This window comes from Hipposideros armiger, unplaced genomic scaffold, assembly GCF_001890085.2.
Source record: "Hipposideros armiger isolate ML-2016 unplaced genomic scaffold, ASM189008v1 scaffold_661, whole genome shotgun sequence".
Lineage (NCBI taxonomy): Eukaryota > Metazoa > Chordata > Mammalia > Chiroptera > Hipposideridae > Hipposideros > Hipposideros armiger.
Genome location: NW_017732011.1, coordinates 303,878 through 320,592, shown reverse-complemented (window position 1 = coordinate 320,592; position 16,715 = coordinate 303,878). Strand labels below are relative to the sequence as shown.

General features: G+C 33.8%; 1 protein-coding gene across 3 annotated transcripts in view; it reads right to left on the bottom strand.

Moving 5' to 3' along the window:
* Nucleotides 1-16,715, bottom strand: part of OSTN (osteocrin) — a 39,459-nt gene that overhangs the window by 8,350 nt on the left and 14,394 nt on the right. For all 3 annotated transcript variants that reach the window (XM_019626143.1, XM_019626141.1, XM_019626142.1), the window contains one exon: nt 15,663-15,877. In XM_019626143.1, coding sequence (XP_019481688.1) covers nt 15,663-15,877 — 215 coding nt within the window. The remainder of the gene's footprint in view (nt 1-15,662; nt 15,878-16,715) is intronic.

The following is a 16,715-nucleotide window of genomic DNA, read 5'->3' as shown; positions in this document are numbered from 1 at the left end:
AACCAGCCCCTTCCAGATGTTGAAAGGACTGGTGAGAACAGGAAGGCAATGGCACCTGGGAAAAAGAGTGGTGCCACGTGTGTGTTGCTGACCTCCCGAAGCTCCTGTGGACTGGGTGGCATCATGAGAAAAAACCTTTTTACTTTTTTTAAAGCAAACTATGATAGTCTCACAAATCATTATAAATTTAAACACAGTATTTATTGGTCCATACTACCAATGTATTTTTTCAAAAATGGTCAAATAAGTGAAAATAACATTTTTCTTTCTTTCCTGCAGTTCTTCTTTCCCTGCCCAAGTAAACGAGGGGCGGTTGTGGTATGGTGGAAAGTAAAATAAACTCTCCTTTTCCTTCCTTATTCCCTTGTTTCCTGTTCTTTCCTTCCCCTCTTTCTCCCAGATTTTATCCAAAAAAGTATTAGGAACCAGGAGATGGTACATTCGCCTTCTATGATTCTTCTGCTTCTAATAGTGTGCAAGTCTGTTATCATTCTGAGCTCCTTTCCTTTTAAATAAAATTCAGATAACACCTGCTCTGCCTCTCTTCTGGAGCTGGTCATTCTTTAACACACTTATTTGTTATGTAACATTTAATTGTTTTATGCATAATTGTATGTAATTTGTTCTTTGCACTGAGGATACAGTGGTCAAGATGACATATATTAGCTAATAGAGGCCACATTTTGCTTAAAACAAGCTATGAAGTAACACACCTGAAAATATTTTAACTGATTTTACTATTCTTTCCAGCCAGTCTAGTCCAGTGGTTTTCAAACTATGAGTATTTGTGGCTCACTATTTCCACAAATAAAAGCTTTATAACAGAAACCGATATCTAAAAAGTTAAGTGAAGAATTGTCTCAGTAAAGGAGTACCCCACCTTCCCCAAACATGGTTGCCCCTGAAAGAGCTTTCAGGAACACTTAAAGGGTTCTTAGAGCAGAGTTTGAAAACCACTGGTCAATGGACAGAGCTCTATGTCATGAATGCTTTTGTTCTAGCAATTGATCCATAATTACTTTGATTCATTTTACCAAATTTTGGATAGGCTGCAAATGCTCACAGTTATATTGAAATCAAATAAGAAAAAATAGAGCAAATATATATGAAAAAATCCACTCAGTACTTAAAGTTTTTAGCACTAATAGAAAAATGTAAACATTTCCATAAAGTAGACAAACCAAAAAGTGATCATAGCTCAGTAAGTTAAATAAATTCTGTACAGCCAATATCCACTCAGATGTAAAATGGCAAACTAATATTTATCTTAACATTTTTGCTAAGATATTATACATATTATAGAGTACTATACTCTATAATACATACACTGACAAGAATACACAGTGTGTAAAACATAGATATTAAGATAGAGAAATATTCTTAAGGCCAAAGGGAACACTGTACTTTTTGACTGTTTAGTCCCTCTTGTGACAAAATAATGGTATGACATGGTTTATATTATATATCCATTTAACCCAATCCATCTTTTCCATTCTAAAATATTCTGAAAGTAGTTTAAGGATACAGAATATATGCCAAACTAATATAAATAAGACAGATTGTTTATTATAAATATAACTTTAAAATTCACACTAAAATATTGATTTTCTGTGCCAAATAGGATTTCCTTTAAAATTTATATATTTTGATAATTCAATTTCTGAAAATGTTTTAAATCCTAAAAACAGCAGTTAGAAAAATTGTATTTAAACTTTTTATTGAGAATCACTTCACACATACAAAGTGTGTATAGAGTTATCTATGTTCAGTTTAAAGAAAAAATAAAATGAACATTCCTACTGGCAACACCAAATTAAGAAATAGATTATTACCATTACTTTAGAAGCCCCCTATGTCTCTTCTCTCAAATCACACACAACCCTCTCATGGCTCAGTCCCAGCGGTAATACATAGACTGCATTTTGGTCTAATAATTCCTATGATTTCTTTCTAATCTATATGTATTCTTCAAAACTCTCTAGTTTAGATGGTCATAGAATTTTATTGAAAAGGTATCATGTATGAATTTTTCCTAATTCCTTTCAGCAAATATTATGTGTTTTGAGAATTGTCTATGTTTGACTTGCATAGCTGCTGTTGCTTTATTTTCATTGTTGTACAGTATTTCATTGTATGAATAGACAACAGCTTATTTATGCGTTCTAGTGTGGATGAAAATTTGAGATATTTCTTTTTTTGCTATTATTGTTATGTACTGTTCAGCTGAGAATGTTGTTACACATATCTGTAGTACACACTTAAGGATTTCTTTACAGTATATTTTTTGGAGTAGAATTACTAGCTATGCCTGTACTTAATTTTATTATATAGTGCCAGACTGTTTTCCGAAGTTGTACCAATTTATACATCCAAGAGCAGTGTATGAGAGTTCCAATTGTTTCACATCTATTCCAAACCTTGCACTCTGGATTTTTAAGTTTGCCCATCTCATGCTTTGGTAATCATATCTCCTGGTGCGTTTAATTTGCCTTCTCTGGTTACTAATGCTCACTTTTTCATTTGTTTATTGGTCACCCGGATTTCTTCTTTTGGAAATGCCTGTTCAGGTGCGTTGCCTAATTTTTCTACTGGTTTTTCTTTTAATTATTGATTTGTAGGAGGGTTTCACATACTGTGAATATTAGATTTTGTCAGTTATATGCAAATATCCTTTCCTATTACTGGTTAGTCTTCTTTATTGTGACTTTTACAAAAATCTTTAATATTCTTAAATTTATCAATAATTTTACATTTTGTTTATTATCTCTACTCCAATGTTATGAAAACGTTCTCCTATGTCACCCTAAAATCTTTTTGTAGTTTTGCCTTTCATATTTACATGTTTAAGCCTTTTGAAATATTTTTTATTTATAGGGTAAGACAGGAGTCATGTTTCTTTTTTTTTGCTATATCCATACCTAATTATTTATAAAATTTAGATTTAGCTTGTGAAGTTTAATGGGAAGTCCTTTGGCAGTTTTACCTGGATTTTTTATTAAATCTAAGGTATAAATCAACTCGGTGTAAATTTATATTTCTATAATATTGAATCTTATTGTCCAAGATCATTTATTTAAGTTATCTTTAATGCTTGCTCATACAATTTTATAACTTTCTCCATAAACACCTCCCATAGTTAATTGGGTTTGTTGTTGTAAGTGACCTCATTTAAGAATGTGTGCTATATAATAGGTGTCCCTTACTAGGTTAAAAAAGTTTCCTTCTATTATTAGTTTACTGGTGATTTCAATCATGAGAAGATGTTTAATTTTATTCAATGCTTTTTCTGCATCTATTCAGATGATATGGCTTTATTTCTTCAATTGCTTAACTCTTTTAATTGACTTTTAAAGCAAGTCACCCTTATACTGTATTTTTTTATCAACCCAACATGGTAATGGTGTAACATCTTTTTATACATCACTGAAATTGTTTTGCTAATTATTTTGGTAGGAATTTGAATCTGTAGTCATTAATCAAGTTGTCCCATAATTTTCTTTTTTAGTCTCTCCATATATGGTTTTGGTGTCCAGATAATGCTATTCTCATGAAATGAGATGAGGATTGCACCTTCTTTTTTGGTTATCCTTTCGTTATTTATTTAATTATATGATGGCCTGAGAACATGCTCTGTATGATAAGCCTTTAAAAACTTTAAAGCTTATTGCGTTGACAGGCATTTCATTAATTTTAATCATTGTTTCATGTGAACTTAAACATTTTTCCCCATAATTATTGATATGCCACAACTCTTATTGATCCTGCTTATGGCTTTGAGTTCCAAGGAAATAAACCTAGGAATTAGGGTGTGGAGAGTATTTCCTAAAAAATGTAGTCTATATTGCTGCTACATCTTAAAGGGGAAGTAAAATGTCTGGCCCCTTTCAAGAAGGGCATACAGCTCTACTTACATTGAGTAATATGAAAAAAAAAAGGGAGAATATGGTAATGGCTAATGGAAGATGTTCTTTTAAATAGTTCCATAATTTAGATTAAAATATGCAATTAATTGATTAATTTATATAAATTATAAATACAATAAAGCTTAGATGAGTACAGTAGCCAGGCTCCAGTAGCTCTACCAGAATGCAGTCTGCTTTCAGATTTTAACAGGACTGATCTCTGTAACCAATAGTATATTTTGGAAATGACTGATGATGTGTGACTTCCAAGCCTAAGTAATAAAAAATATTGCAACTGCTGCCTTGCTTTGTTGGATCGCTCACTCACTCTAGGGGAAGCAAGCTTCCACTTCCTAAAAACACTTTCACAGCCCTATAGAGAGGTTTATATGGCAGTGAACTCAGGCCTCCTGCCAACAACGAGTGAGGAAGTGAGACTTCCGGCTGTCAGCCATGCGAGTGGGCCATTTTGGAAATGGATAGCCTCAGCCCTGGTATAGCCTTCAGATGACGGAAGCCCTGGCCAACTTTTTCACTGTATCCCTGGAGAGACCCTGAGCCAGGAGCACTCGGCAAGTTTTTATGGCTTTCTGATGCACAGAAACTGTGTGAGAACACAAACGTTTATTTTTGTCCTATGCTACTAAGTTTGGGGCAACTTGTTTGCAAAGTAATAGATATTTAACACAGTGAAATTTGAAGTGCTCTGGGATTCCATAAGAGACGAGATCACACCCAATTTGGGGTTCCAGGAAGAAATCTACAGAGCATGTGGAAACAATAGGACAAATGGTGACCCCTGAATCCTGCAGTCTTGGTTATCATAATTTAAAATTAAAGTCTAGAATTAAGAAATGACTATAGGAAGACAGATAGGATTATATGAGCTTGGAAGGACTGATATGTGAGGACAGACTAAAAATAAGGGACTCAACAAGACCCTGTAAAAAATGAAAAGGGAAATCATCCAAGTCCACAGGGTCATATTTAATTTAAAAGAGACAAATTCAAATTCCACATTCAAATTCCAGAATGTTATGATGAAGGACCATATTACATCTGAGTGATGATGGAGTTTTTAGGCATGAATAAGTAATGTATTTTTATCTCAAATCCACAATTCAGAAACAACAGAGAAATAAGATATGAATGATGAATGCATAGAAATCAACATGTGACTTGGATCAAGCTGAATGTAGAATATGACTTTAATCTGCATTTAAAAGGACTTCCTCACATTTCCTCCTGGGATAAGATAGACTTACACAAGTAGTCATAGTTAGCCAATAAAAACAGGAAGGGGATGAGCCGAACATGCTCCACTGCTCCCCCCGTACTGACCTCTCAGACCAATGGCTACTTCTCCTCTGGGAAGGAGGAAATAAGAAGATGGGGCAAGACACCAGTCTTTCCCTGACTGGAGTTCCTTTACATGGGAATATGAGACTGGGAAATATAAGACTTAATAAGTGGGATACATTTAGAATGATGAAAGTAAGTGCTACTTCATAAGGAGAAAGTGGACTTAGGACTGGGAATTCTATTTTAAAAGTAGAAATGCAATTTTAAACAGATTCTATTAAATTTATGAGGATGATTCTGACTAGGCATGTTGCCAGCTTCTAAAGTATTATCCCTAGGAATGAGCCGTATGGACAGCCCTTCTGAAACACACCATTAGCACTAGAATGCAAAAATGAGATTTAAAGGGTTTAGTGTAAAGTGACCCAGGCATGCTCAATTTAAAAACTGCTGTAGACCTGTGGGATAGGAATGAGGAAATCTTCATTTGCCTGGCTCGTGAACCTCTTTGAGGATCTAAAGAAACTTTTAAAGTTCTATCCAGCAAATGGATTTACACAAAACTATCTTCCAGAATTGTCTTTTGGGGGGAGTGGGTAATGCACATTTCAAAGCATAGATATGGAATCAAGTGTTATCCTTCTGGAGAAAAAGTTTTAAACCTTCATGTATGAGTAGGGAGGGTAGGGAAAAGAGGCAAAGAAATGTTCTCATTCTGTGATGTTGAGCTGGGGTCAGGGGAGACAAGCAATAAAGCGCTGTTACTGTGAAAAATGGCCCCAGATCATTTTCCTCGAGGGAATTTCCTGTGGTACAGCTAGGCCTTTCAGGTAGGAGGAAAGAAGCATGGAAATAGGGCATCACGTTCTGAATCATTTTTCTGCATTTTTCACTCAGAAATGGGGCCCATATTGAACTACTTTACCCCATTTGAGCATTACCAAATAGTTGGAAAAAAACAGCAAAAATCATGAGATACTCAGGTTGGCCCCAGTCTGTGGCATGGCTTCATAATGAATTAGAAAGGAAAATGGCATGCTGGGATTTTTACCTTTCATCTTGGGGGCTGTCATCAAGAAGGGCAATCATATCTGACAAAGTGAAGTTAAAACTTCTCAACTTTAGTCTGAACTTCATGTCTGGCTTAGGATAGAAACCTATATATCATTGTTACGGTTTTTCCCCAAACCATTTATTTATTGCATACATTCTCATGAATCTCACTCTTCCTGGACTTGGACAAGTGCCTTATTCACACTCAACATTAATTTTTTATCAGAAGCAGCTTAGTAAAGTGAAAACTATGGCACTCAGAGTGAAGCGATCTGATGTTCTAGCTAGGTGATCTCAGAGAAATCATTTTCTCTCTCTGAAAATATACCAATAAAATGAGATAACATCTTTTTAAGGTGTTATAGGAATGAAAAATATTATACCAGAATGTTAAAATGGGATTCTATCTTCCTTTTGGTTGTGGTGTCCAAAAAGCTTGGGGGTGGGGTGGGGAGAGTATTTCCTCTTGCCTTCCAAAGTGAGGTGCTAGACTTATACAGTATTTCCAAAGGAGGTTGCTACAAATTGGTTTTTCCAACTTTAACCCAATAAAAGTATTGACGTTGATTGGGTGAAGAAGGAGAATTTCTATGGAGTATGTTATTAAAGAACAGTGGCATTTCCCCTCCTCGTTCATTTGGAGGAAAGGCTGCAAGATAATCACTCAGAGACCTTGAAATGTACCCATTGACACAGGTAGACCTGACAGAACCGTGTCTATGAAATCTGAAAGGACAAAAGCTGTGAGGATTGGCTCGCTGCCCGAGTGAAGAGAAGGTTACTTAAAGAACAGCTCACGTTCCGTGACCAGAGTCAGGGATGTGGGTTTTCTGTGGAACAGAGGTAGAACAAGCATGTGGGTAGAGCTGGCCTAGGTTAATTATAGAAGGAACCTTCCCCAAAGGGCTCTCTACCAAGGATTATGGGTGAGGTACCCTCAGCAGGATGCTGGTGGTAGTGTCCTATGAAGAAGTTGAGGCAGTGGGATGAGATGAGAAGCAAAACTGGCCTGCTGAAAAAGAAGCATTTCTGAGGCACGGGTATTCATAATATTATGCTTTCAATGGGGGCTATGCGATAACCCCACAAAAACACCCCATGGTAACGAGCCAGCTTTGAGCATTTACTGAAGACAGAGCACTAAAGCCAAGCTATGACAGCATCAGTCAAGTAACACTTTTCTTTGCCTCTTTCTCCCCCAGCCCCAATACTGGGGGACACAGAAGGCAGCTCACTGTTGTAGGGGAAGAGATGAGGATAAACTGACTGCAGCCCTCTTCCCACTGCAGCTTTTTAGCTTGAAAAGGAGGAAATTTAGTAATATCTGTGGTTTGGGCTAAGACGTAAGGATGATTATTTTCATTATTGAAATATGGTTGTTTTTCTAATAAAAGTGACCAAAGAGATGTTTATTATTTCACTGTGAGCTATAGTATAGTACCTGCCTTTGTTTTTATCCAAGAACTAGGAAAGAACTCCTACTGAATGGGTTTGAAAGCATATGGGTGAGGGTAAAATTATTTTCTGATTATGTCCTATGGAGTCCTTCTCTTTCAATTTAGTGGTTATAATACCAATGTGATGGAGCAAAGTGTTTATTGACCTGAATCTATAGAATGTGTGTATTTGTGCTGGGTACCTTCCATCCGCTCTCCAGATTCACTCTCTGCTCTTTCTCACCCCACTTTCAGTCTGGGAAGCTAACTTCTCTGGATCACAGAAAATTTCCTGAGCTCTCTGCCTTTGGTTTGGGACAGGCAATGGGTGGCCTTGGCAGGAAAGACTGAAAGGTGAAAAGAAGTGAGGTCAGGATAATTTTCCCCTGGTTCCTTCCTTACGAGATGGCTTTCCTGTGACCCAAGGTCACTGCTCCGCTCAAGGCCTCTGACTTCTCAGACCAGGGCCCCAGGCGGTGGTGCCATCCATTATGATTTGCCTACATCCACTTTTCTGCAAACAGCCTTGCTGTGAATAAACCCTTCTCCAATTTTTCTGTTTCGAATGTACTACTTGTTTCCTGAGAACCGTGACTCACACGGTGACATTGCCTACTTTGCCTATCTCAAAGTATTAATAGGAGAATTAAAACTGTAACAGTTGTGAAAATTTTTCTATTAATTTAATTCAAATATAGAGTATTATTACTGTTATTGCTTTTGCAAGGTATTTTTAGTGTTTTGTGAAGGAGTGAGGGAAGAAGCCATCCTTTAGAAAAATTCCAGGCAAATTATCATCTACTATTAATGGCTAGTAGATATTATTTTGTCAGGAATACTATCATATCTGTTTCCCTGTATTTACATAAATGAGATGACCACTCATTAACTTCAGGCTATAAACAAGTGAACTGAATGAAGAAAATATTTGGGACTTTGAAGCATAGTTAACTGTATCCTGAGAGTTAAAGTAATTTGCACATCCGTCTAAAACTGAAGCGAGTGTCATATTCAGATGAAAAAAAATGTTTAATATAATGTAAAATAGAAAGCAGTAGATGGTTCTTTGCTCATTTTAATATGATTTGACATAGACTTGCCCTGTTTAACTGTTTGTTTGTTTTCATTCTTATTTCCCCCAGCTGTTCATCCTTCTTCCATTTCCATCTCTTATGGACCTTTTCAAAAGCAGAGTTTAAAGTTTTTCTTTTCTGAATATTTTATAGTAATTGAAAACAAAACAATGCATTTCATATGCTTGAGTCTCAGAGTTTTAAAATCTGGAGTCATGTACCATTGTAAAATCTGGAGTCATGTAATCGTGGATGGGAAAATGTATCTTGTTTTATTACCCTCTAATTAAAATACAGCATTTGCTTGAATGATGAAGGTAGAGAATAGATCACAGTAGTAGTAGTAGTACCTAGACCTTTGTCACAAATAAAAGCCACAAATACATTCAGATCATATCTTGGACACCGCACATACTTTGAAATAGTTTTTATATTCAGTACTACTTGAAACTGTTTTTAGACCCATCTCTTAGTTCTTATTTTATGTATAATAAAGAAGCATAAATGTTGTCATTTTACAAATTAGCTGTTAAATACTTTGATAATTCTGTTTTTATATATTGCTAACCTTTGAACAGTCATGAATTTTGTCCATTGAAAAATAATATTTTGAGAAGGGATCCACAGGTTTCCCCAAGTGCCAAAGTGGCCCGTGACATACAAAATGCTTATGAGTCCCTGGATGATGTGATGGATGAGATCTTTAGGGCTACAATGTGGGGTCTGGATCTCAGACCTGTAGCATCTTGCTGAGTATGAGAAAGTGGAGAATGCATACCTGAGAAGGAGAAAAATTGATAGCATATACATGAAAACCACAGGTATTTATTATAAGCAACAAAGGGTTTGTGTACATTCATCCATATGAAGGTAACAAGATAATTCCTGGCTTTGCAAAAAATCCAAAAATAAATAAGGAAGGACTAACGCTTTCTGCACTAAAGGGTCAAAGCTATTATCTCATGTAATGTGTTAAAAGAGTAGCAAATAACCTTGGGTACAACTCTTCCAAGCAAAATTCCTATAATATTTATGAACTTCCTTTTTACAAAATAGTTGCTACTAAACAAGTGTACATTTTCATTTCAATCCTGTGACTTTATTACATATATTTAAATAATGTTGAAATATCTTTGGGACAGATGATAAAAAACTTTAATCTTGTCTTGTTTGAGTTACCATTATACTTTGAAAAAAATCTGAAATTATTTTTATATTAAAATTCAAGAATATGTATAGAAATATTTTATACAATAGCTATCACTTATCTCCCATTGTTTTCCAATATATAAACAAACTTAGTATTTGCTTAAAGGCCAAGAACATTGGCCTTAATTTCTATATAAAAAAATGATTCTTGAAAAAAACTCACAGGAAACACCCTTGGAATTTAATCTGAAGGAGTAAAATGTCAACTATCAAAAATAAAAATAAAAAAAGACAAATAAATAACATGCAAGTAAGGGAATTGTTAATTTGTAAACATCATTCTAAATAAATCCTAAATAAAACAATCCTGACATTGGAGGTCACCTTTGTTGTTATGTCAAGAAGTACAAAGGAGCAGTCTCTGTTTTCTAATTGCAGTCATGAAGTGAGATAAAGATCTAGATTAGGGAAAATCTTCAATTTGTCAAGCTCCTGGGCAAACTTCTGTGCAAAGACAGTAGTTCTCCGTAATACCTCCAACCTTCTGGAAGTGGAGGCAAAGGGATAGGTAGAGAAGAAGATTATTATTTTTGCAATTCTATTTTACAGGTAACGTTGGGTTCTTCCCTCAGGAGGCATATAATGACTTGCGGTTTTTCCTCTTGTGATGTTGGCAGTAATTGGCAATCATTGTCTAGATCCATCATTTCATTAAGGTTTGCCAAATAGAGATATGCTAATTCTATCATTCTATCTTCATTTATTTGCTTGAATAATTCTACCTCATCTACTAATTCTATCATTTTTTCATTGTTTTAGCTGTAACAATTCTATAAAGAGAAAATGCCACCTCATCCACTATTGGTTATTTATTGGTACAGTCTGCAAAAGAAAAGCAGGTTTAATATTCTGTTTATTTACAGGTATTGCAAATAATGGATTGATAACTAGCATTCTCCAAAGATGATTAATTAGCCTTTAAAATATCACTTAAAATTCAGTTTTAAATACATTTGATCAATTGTAGTTAATGTGTTTATTGATGCTTAGATTGTCATATTTGGCCAGTGGAAACCTCTTCTAATTGTGTCTTGAGTCCTTTGGACCTGACCTTAATTATAGCAAGCTTCTCTGCTATCAGGCATGACAGGATATTCAAACTCAATTTGTACATTTTCTGCCCCAACTCTTTTTGTGAGAGCTCTAGTTCCTTTAAGTGAGAAATGATATCAAGAGATGTCAATTTGGGTGCTGAGTTTGTTCATTGCTCCTGGATCTGTGATGGTTTTGCAGAATTTTCACTGTACAGACTGAATTATAAGCTCACACTGATAGTAATTCAGAAACATGAGTTCATATTGATATAAATATTCCATGGACATGTAAAAACCATGGGGCATTTAAGTATCAGGAGCTTTTATTTTATTTAACATGTCCAACTTAAAACTTTATCACATTTTTAATCCATGTTGTGAGTCCCAGTTTTTATTAGCACCAGGAATGGTAGAATTAAAATATTAAATAAATACTTATTTGCTTTCTCCACAAAACGCAATCAACAATCTCAGAATAGCAATACCAATACGTAGTATAATTTCTCAAAATAATTTTAAGGTTTGTTTTTTATATTTTTTATATATTTCACTACTTTATTTTATTTCATCACTTGGGGGTAAATCTTAGTTGTACGGTAATGCCATCAACTGGAATATATATTTAAGTTATTTTGTTTCAGTTATTTTTAATACTTAGGTATACATTTTTTTTTGTTATATCACATGCAAAATATTTAAATGGTTCCAAAGACAATACAAGGTGTATTCAAATAAGTCTAGTTTTTATTTTTGATCCCCTTACTCTTTTTTAATCTTACATTATAGGTAACCATTTAAAAATATTTTGTATTTATTTATTCCTTTACCTTTAAAATCTAAGCATTTTAGCATTTGTGTTACCATTTTTAAACAGTAGCATACTATACTCACATTTATCCAACTTGCTGTTACTATTCACATCATAAATCTCACTCTATAGTAATATATAGAGATATTCCTCATTCTTTTTTATAGCTGCATTTAGTACTCTATTGTGTGAGTGTAATTGGTTATTCAACCATTCCCCTTTTGATTAACATTTATGTATTTTGTTGTTACAAATAGTTCTAAAATGAAGAGTCTTATGCACACTTTTTTAAACATGCTTTTGCTAGTGAGATTTTTAGAAGTAGGGATTCTGAGCTAAAAGATATGTGCATATGTAATATTGCTGGGTATTGCCACATTCACCTTCCACACGGGTATTCTATTTTGCATTCAAATCAGCAACATATGGGAATGCCTTTTCCTCACAGTCTCACTAATTATTTTTTTTCCTTTTTTTGAAGTTTTGTCATTTTAACATGTAAAAAATAGCATATCAGTAAAGTTTTAATACACATTTTTTTTCATTATGAGAATGGTTAGCATCTTTTTACATGGTTAAGAGTCATTTGCAACTTTTTTCCACAACTATTTTTTTACTTCATTTTTTATAGCTTTGTTCTTTTTTTCTATTTTTAAAAGTTCTTTATATATTAAAGATATTAATGCTTTGTCTTTGATATGAGTTGCAAAGATTTTTTTCAAATGTATTCTTTGTACTTTCCTTTATAGTATCTTTTACTATGGAAAATTTTTAAAATATGTAATCAAATTTATTTTTTACCTTATTTTTTCTGAATTTTTCTGAAATTTGCATCAGAAGTTGGAAGACTTTACCCATTCTCTCTCTGTACAAAAAGATTTTTACCAATGTTTCTTCTGTACCTATATGGGTTCATCAGTTTTTCATTTAAATTTCTGACCTATTTAGAATTTACCATAATGTATAGTTTGAGAATGGATAAATTTTATCTTTTTTTCCACATCCCAAAATCACTTATTCAAAAGAAAGCTTTTTTGAATCCTTTTACTCACTGAGATGTTCTTTTTAAAAAAAACTTTTAAAGATACATATATAATTGAGTTTATTTCTTGAATTTGTTCTGTTTTGTTTTTTAGTTTACCCATGGGCTGTCATTATGCTATTGAGAGAAAGAAAAATAAAATATTTGAAAACATTTGGTAGGGCTCTTCTTTCTGCTTTTTTCAGGATTTTCCTGGCTATGCTAGTTTTCAATACTTTCAAATGATATTTACGATAACTTCTTTTGCTCCCAAAAAACTAATGGTATATTTTATTGGAATTGTATTGTTTGTAATTTAACCTAGGAACAGTTATCTTTCTGCTTTTGAGTCTTTTAATGCAAGATTATAGTATGTGTTTCCATTTATGCAAACCCACTTTTTGTATGTTAGCATTCTTTTTATAGTTTTTCTCATACGTTCTTTGGACATACTTTGTGATCTTTATGTCTATTTTCCTATCTCTATATGAGTACAGATGAGGTCTTCTATCTTCTGATTTCTGTTGGTATATAGAAGGGCTATTAGCTTTACATGGTTATACTTTTCATATTTTTATCCAAAGAGTTTTGTCATCTTAGGTTTTCCATTGATTATCTTGGTTTTCCAACTTGTCATTTGTAAATAAACAGTTTTACTTCTTTCTTTCCAATTCCTATGCCTTTAAATGTTTTTTGTTGTCTAAATGTATTTCTAAATTGTATTGGAAATATGGTCCTGTTTTTTTTGTTGTTGTTGTTGTTGCTGTTGTTCCTCATTTTAGGAAAGTTTCCAGTATATTTCACAATTAAGTAAAATAGTGACTTTTGAGCTGAGGAACGTACACACACACACCATGTTAAAGTATCTGTTCACTTTTTTAAAAATATGAATAAATGTTAGACTTTATCAAATACATCTTCTGCCATCTATGGATATATCACATGCTTTTTCTCTTTATCAATATGATAGATTACACTAAAGAAATTTCTTATGTTGAATCACACTTTCCTGGAATAAACTACACTGGTTAAGACATGTTATATTTATGCAGTGCATATTTGGCATATATGCTATGTATGCTATTATAAATTCACATATAAATATTCATATGCAACATTTATGTATTGATTTTGAAATTATTATTTAGTAGTTGCAAGAACCAGAATTCAAAGAAATAATATTTATTAGAAGGCACAGTATTTTCTCCACTTATCCCTTAGATTTCCATGGCCTTCTTTATAAATTGCTCTTTAAACATATCTCATCTTACTTTATGTTATACTTTGTTATAAATATTTCTATGTTTCTTACTAGATGTAGTTTCTTTGAGGGACAGAGACTATATTTTCCTCCTTTTTCCTGCGATAGCCCAAATGCATCAGCGCCTAGAACATAAATGGAACTAATTTTTTGTTGTTGTTTAATTAAAATAGGGCCTGAATTTTAAAATATAGGTGTGAGATTATTTTTTAAGTAGGATAAATTATAGTTGCAAAGTGATGATTTTATTTTCTAGTGTAGCTTTGAGAATCATTCAGAACAGAAGTCTAGCAAATTGTATCTTGTATGCTGAGAATCACTGAGCATACAAAGTCATGATACCATGCACAAGTGTAAATCCTAGAACTCCAGGTAACCAGGCCAAGACTGAAGCAAAGAATGTGGAGATGAATGCACAAAGAAATGAGGCACCAGATTATGAAGTCCTTCATAGGGTTTCATTAAGAAGTTTGCTTTTATTTTGTAAGCAAAGGGGAAATTTTCACAGAAAGATTTTTGTGTTAGATGACCCCCCTGGTAGAAGAATAAATGATACATTCATGATAAAGGGATGGTGATAGTGGTGGAAGTGGTGATAAGGAAAACCTAGAGAAATAAAAAATGTGAAAAAGGTAATTTAGTCCAGAATTAAGAAAGCCTTAACAGGAAAGGGTATTCTGGAGATATTTAACATGTAAAACAAATATAATGTAGAGAATTTAGTGAAAAATGGAATGTTTTGAGTGAGCAGAAGGAATCCTACTGAGTAAAAGAAATCTTAGTAAATTGCCCAAATTCCAGACTTTGGTAATTGAATGGTCTCTTGTGCCATTGCTAATATGAAATTTATAGCGCAAGGAATAGACATTGAAGGGGTAGAAAATGGAGTGTTTGGAATGAGTGTTTTAAAATACAATCAATGATTAAAGGGAGATTTAATTACTTTAATCTGTTATTATAATTAGTAGCTTATAAAGTATTTATTTAATTTTTTATGAAGGTAGGTAATTTTCCCTATTTTACAGATATATACATTGAAGATCACAGAGGATAAGATTTGGTACAAGTTGCATAGCTAGAAATCATCAGAACTTTGACTTAAACACACTCGTTCTGACTCCAAATTCTAAGGAATCACTACGTCTTGCTATAGGAAAATTGAATCATTCACATAATTTAGAAAGCTTTGCATCATGGGTAAAAAGAAAAATGGTATTCCTGTTACCTCTAATAAATAGAACTTCAATTGGTCAGAACATTTTTTGCATAGCTCACTTCCTAAATGCTGTAATGTCTTACAAGTGTTTTATATATTCATGCAACAGAATCTTCCTCAGGAAACATTATGACAGAAGTATGAAGGCATGCATACTGTAGCAATCATTTTGCTCCCTAGTTATATCTGAAATCAATCTATTAAACTCACAAGTTAGCTAACACACTGTCAGATCTGTTTACCTACAAGGTTTTCCTTGTAATTCTTATGTGGAATTATCTCTGTTTCTGAACCAAAAATGGAAGAATTAGAGAATGAAAATATTTCTTCTCCAAATGTTCACTTACCTCTGTTTGCCTTTGTGATCTACAGAGCCAGCTGAGAGTCTGTCCAGGGGAGAACCAAAACCAGAGAAGCTCCTTTTCTTCTTTGTTTCAATCACATCATTCTCCAGAGATACAAGTTCATCAAGAAGCATGAGTTTTGCTGCCAGATCAGCTGCTGATTTCTCTTCCCTGGCTGTGGTTGGTGACTGCATGTCTCTGACTCCAGAATCAAAAACCTATTGGGCAGGAAAGGTGACTCTGTTCATAAGGAAGAACTCAAGTACATTCAATCACCTGTACTTGGCTTTTGCTATCTTTAGCTGACATGTTTGTCATGAAATTTGACCTCTTGTAGAGTTACCATCTAGAAAGAAAGACTTTGGAGACAAAAACACATAGAGGTAGGTATACCCATGAGAAACTGAAGGAAACCCAAACAAAACACAAACACAAAAAATTCCAACCCTGCCTCTAAAATTTAGTACATTCGCTGATCGTTCTTTCAGATTCTTTTCCAGTTTTAATTGCATCCCTCCTTATCATTGCCACAGCACTTTAGCTATATGTCTTTAATCACTGAGCTCGCTACATTTTCCTTTGTATTAGAATGGTTACAATATATTTGTGTTGCATCTTATTTTGTCAGCAACTTGAAGGCAATGACTATGTCTAATTAGTCTTTTATTTTCCCTATTCAATGCCTATTCCAGTATTTTGCTCATTAGTACTCAATAAATTTGTGATAAATATTTATTTAATTAATTCTTAATTAAACTAAACTTCATGATTTTTTTTCACCACTCATGCATTCCTTATTGCTTCAAGCCAACAAGCATCCACTATGTTCCAGGTTCTGCATTAGGCCTAAGGGATACAAAAATGAACAAAATCCAGTCATTGCCCTCAGGGAGCTTACAACCCACATTTGTGATTTATTAACAAGTATTAACGAGTGTTTGCAATGAATCAGAGCTATCCCAATGACTTTATTGTCCCATGTAACATTTCTTGTTTATTTGTATGTCACACATACTGCCACTTTGTACTTTGTCCAAGTCGCAAAAGTATGGGTGT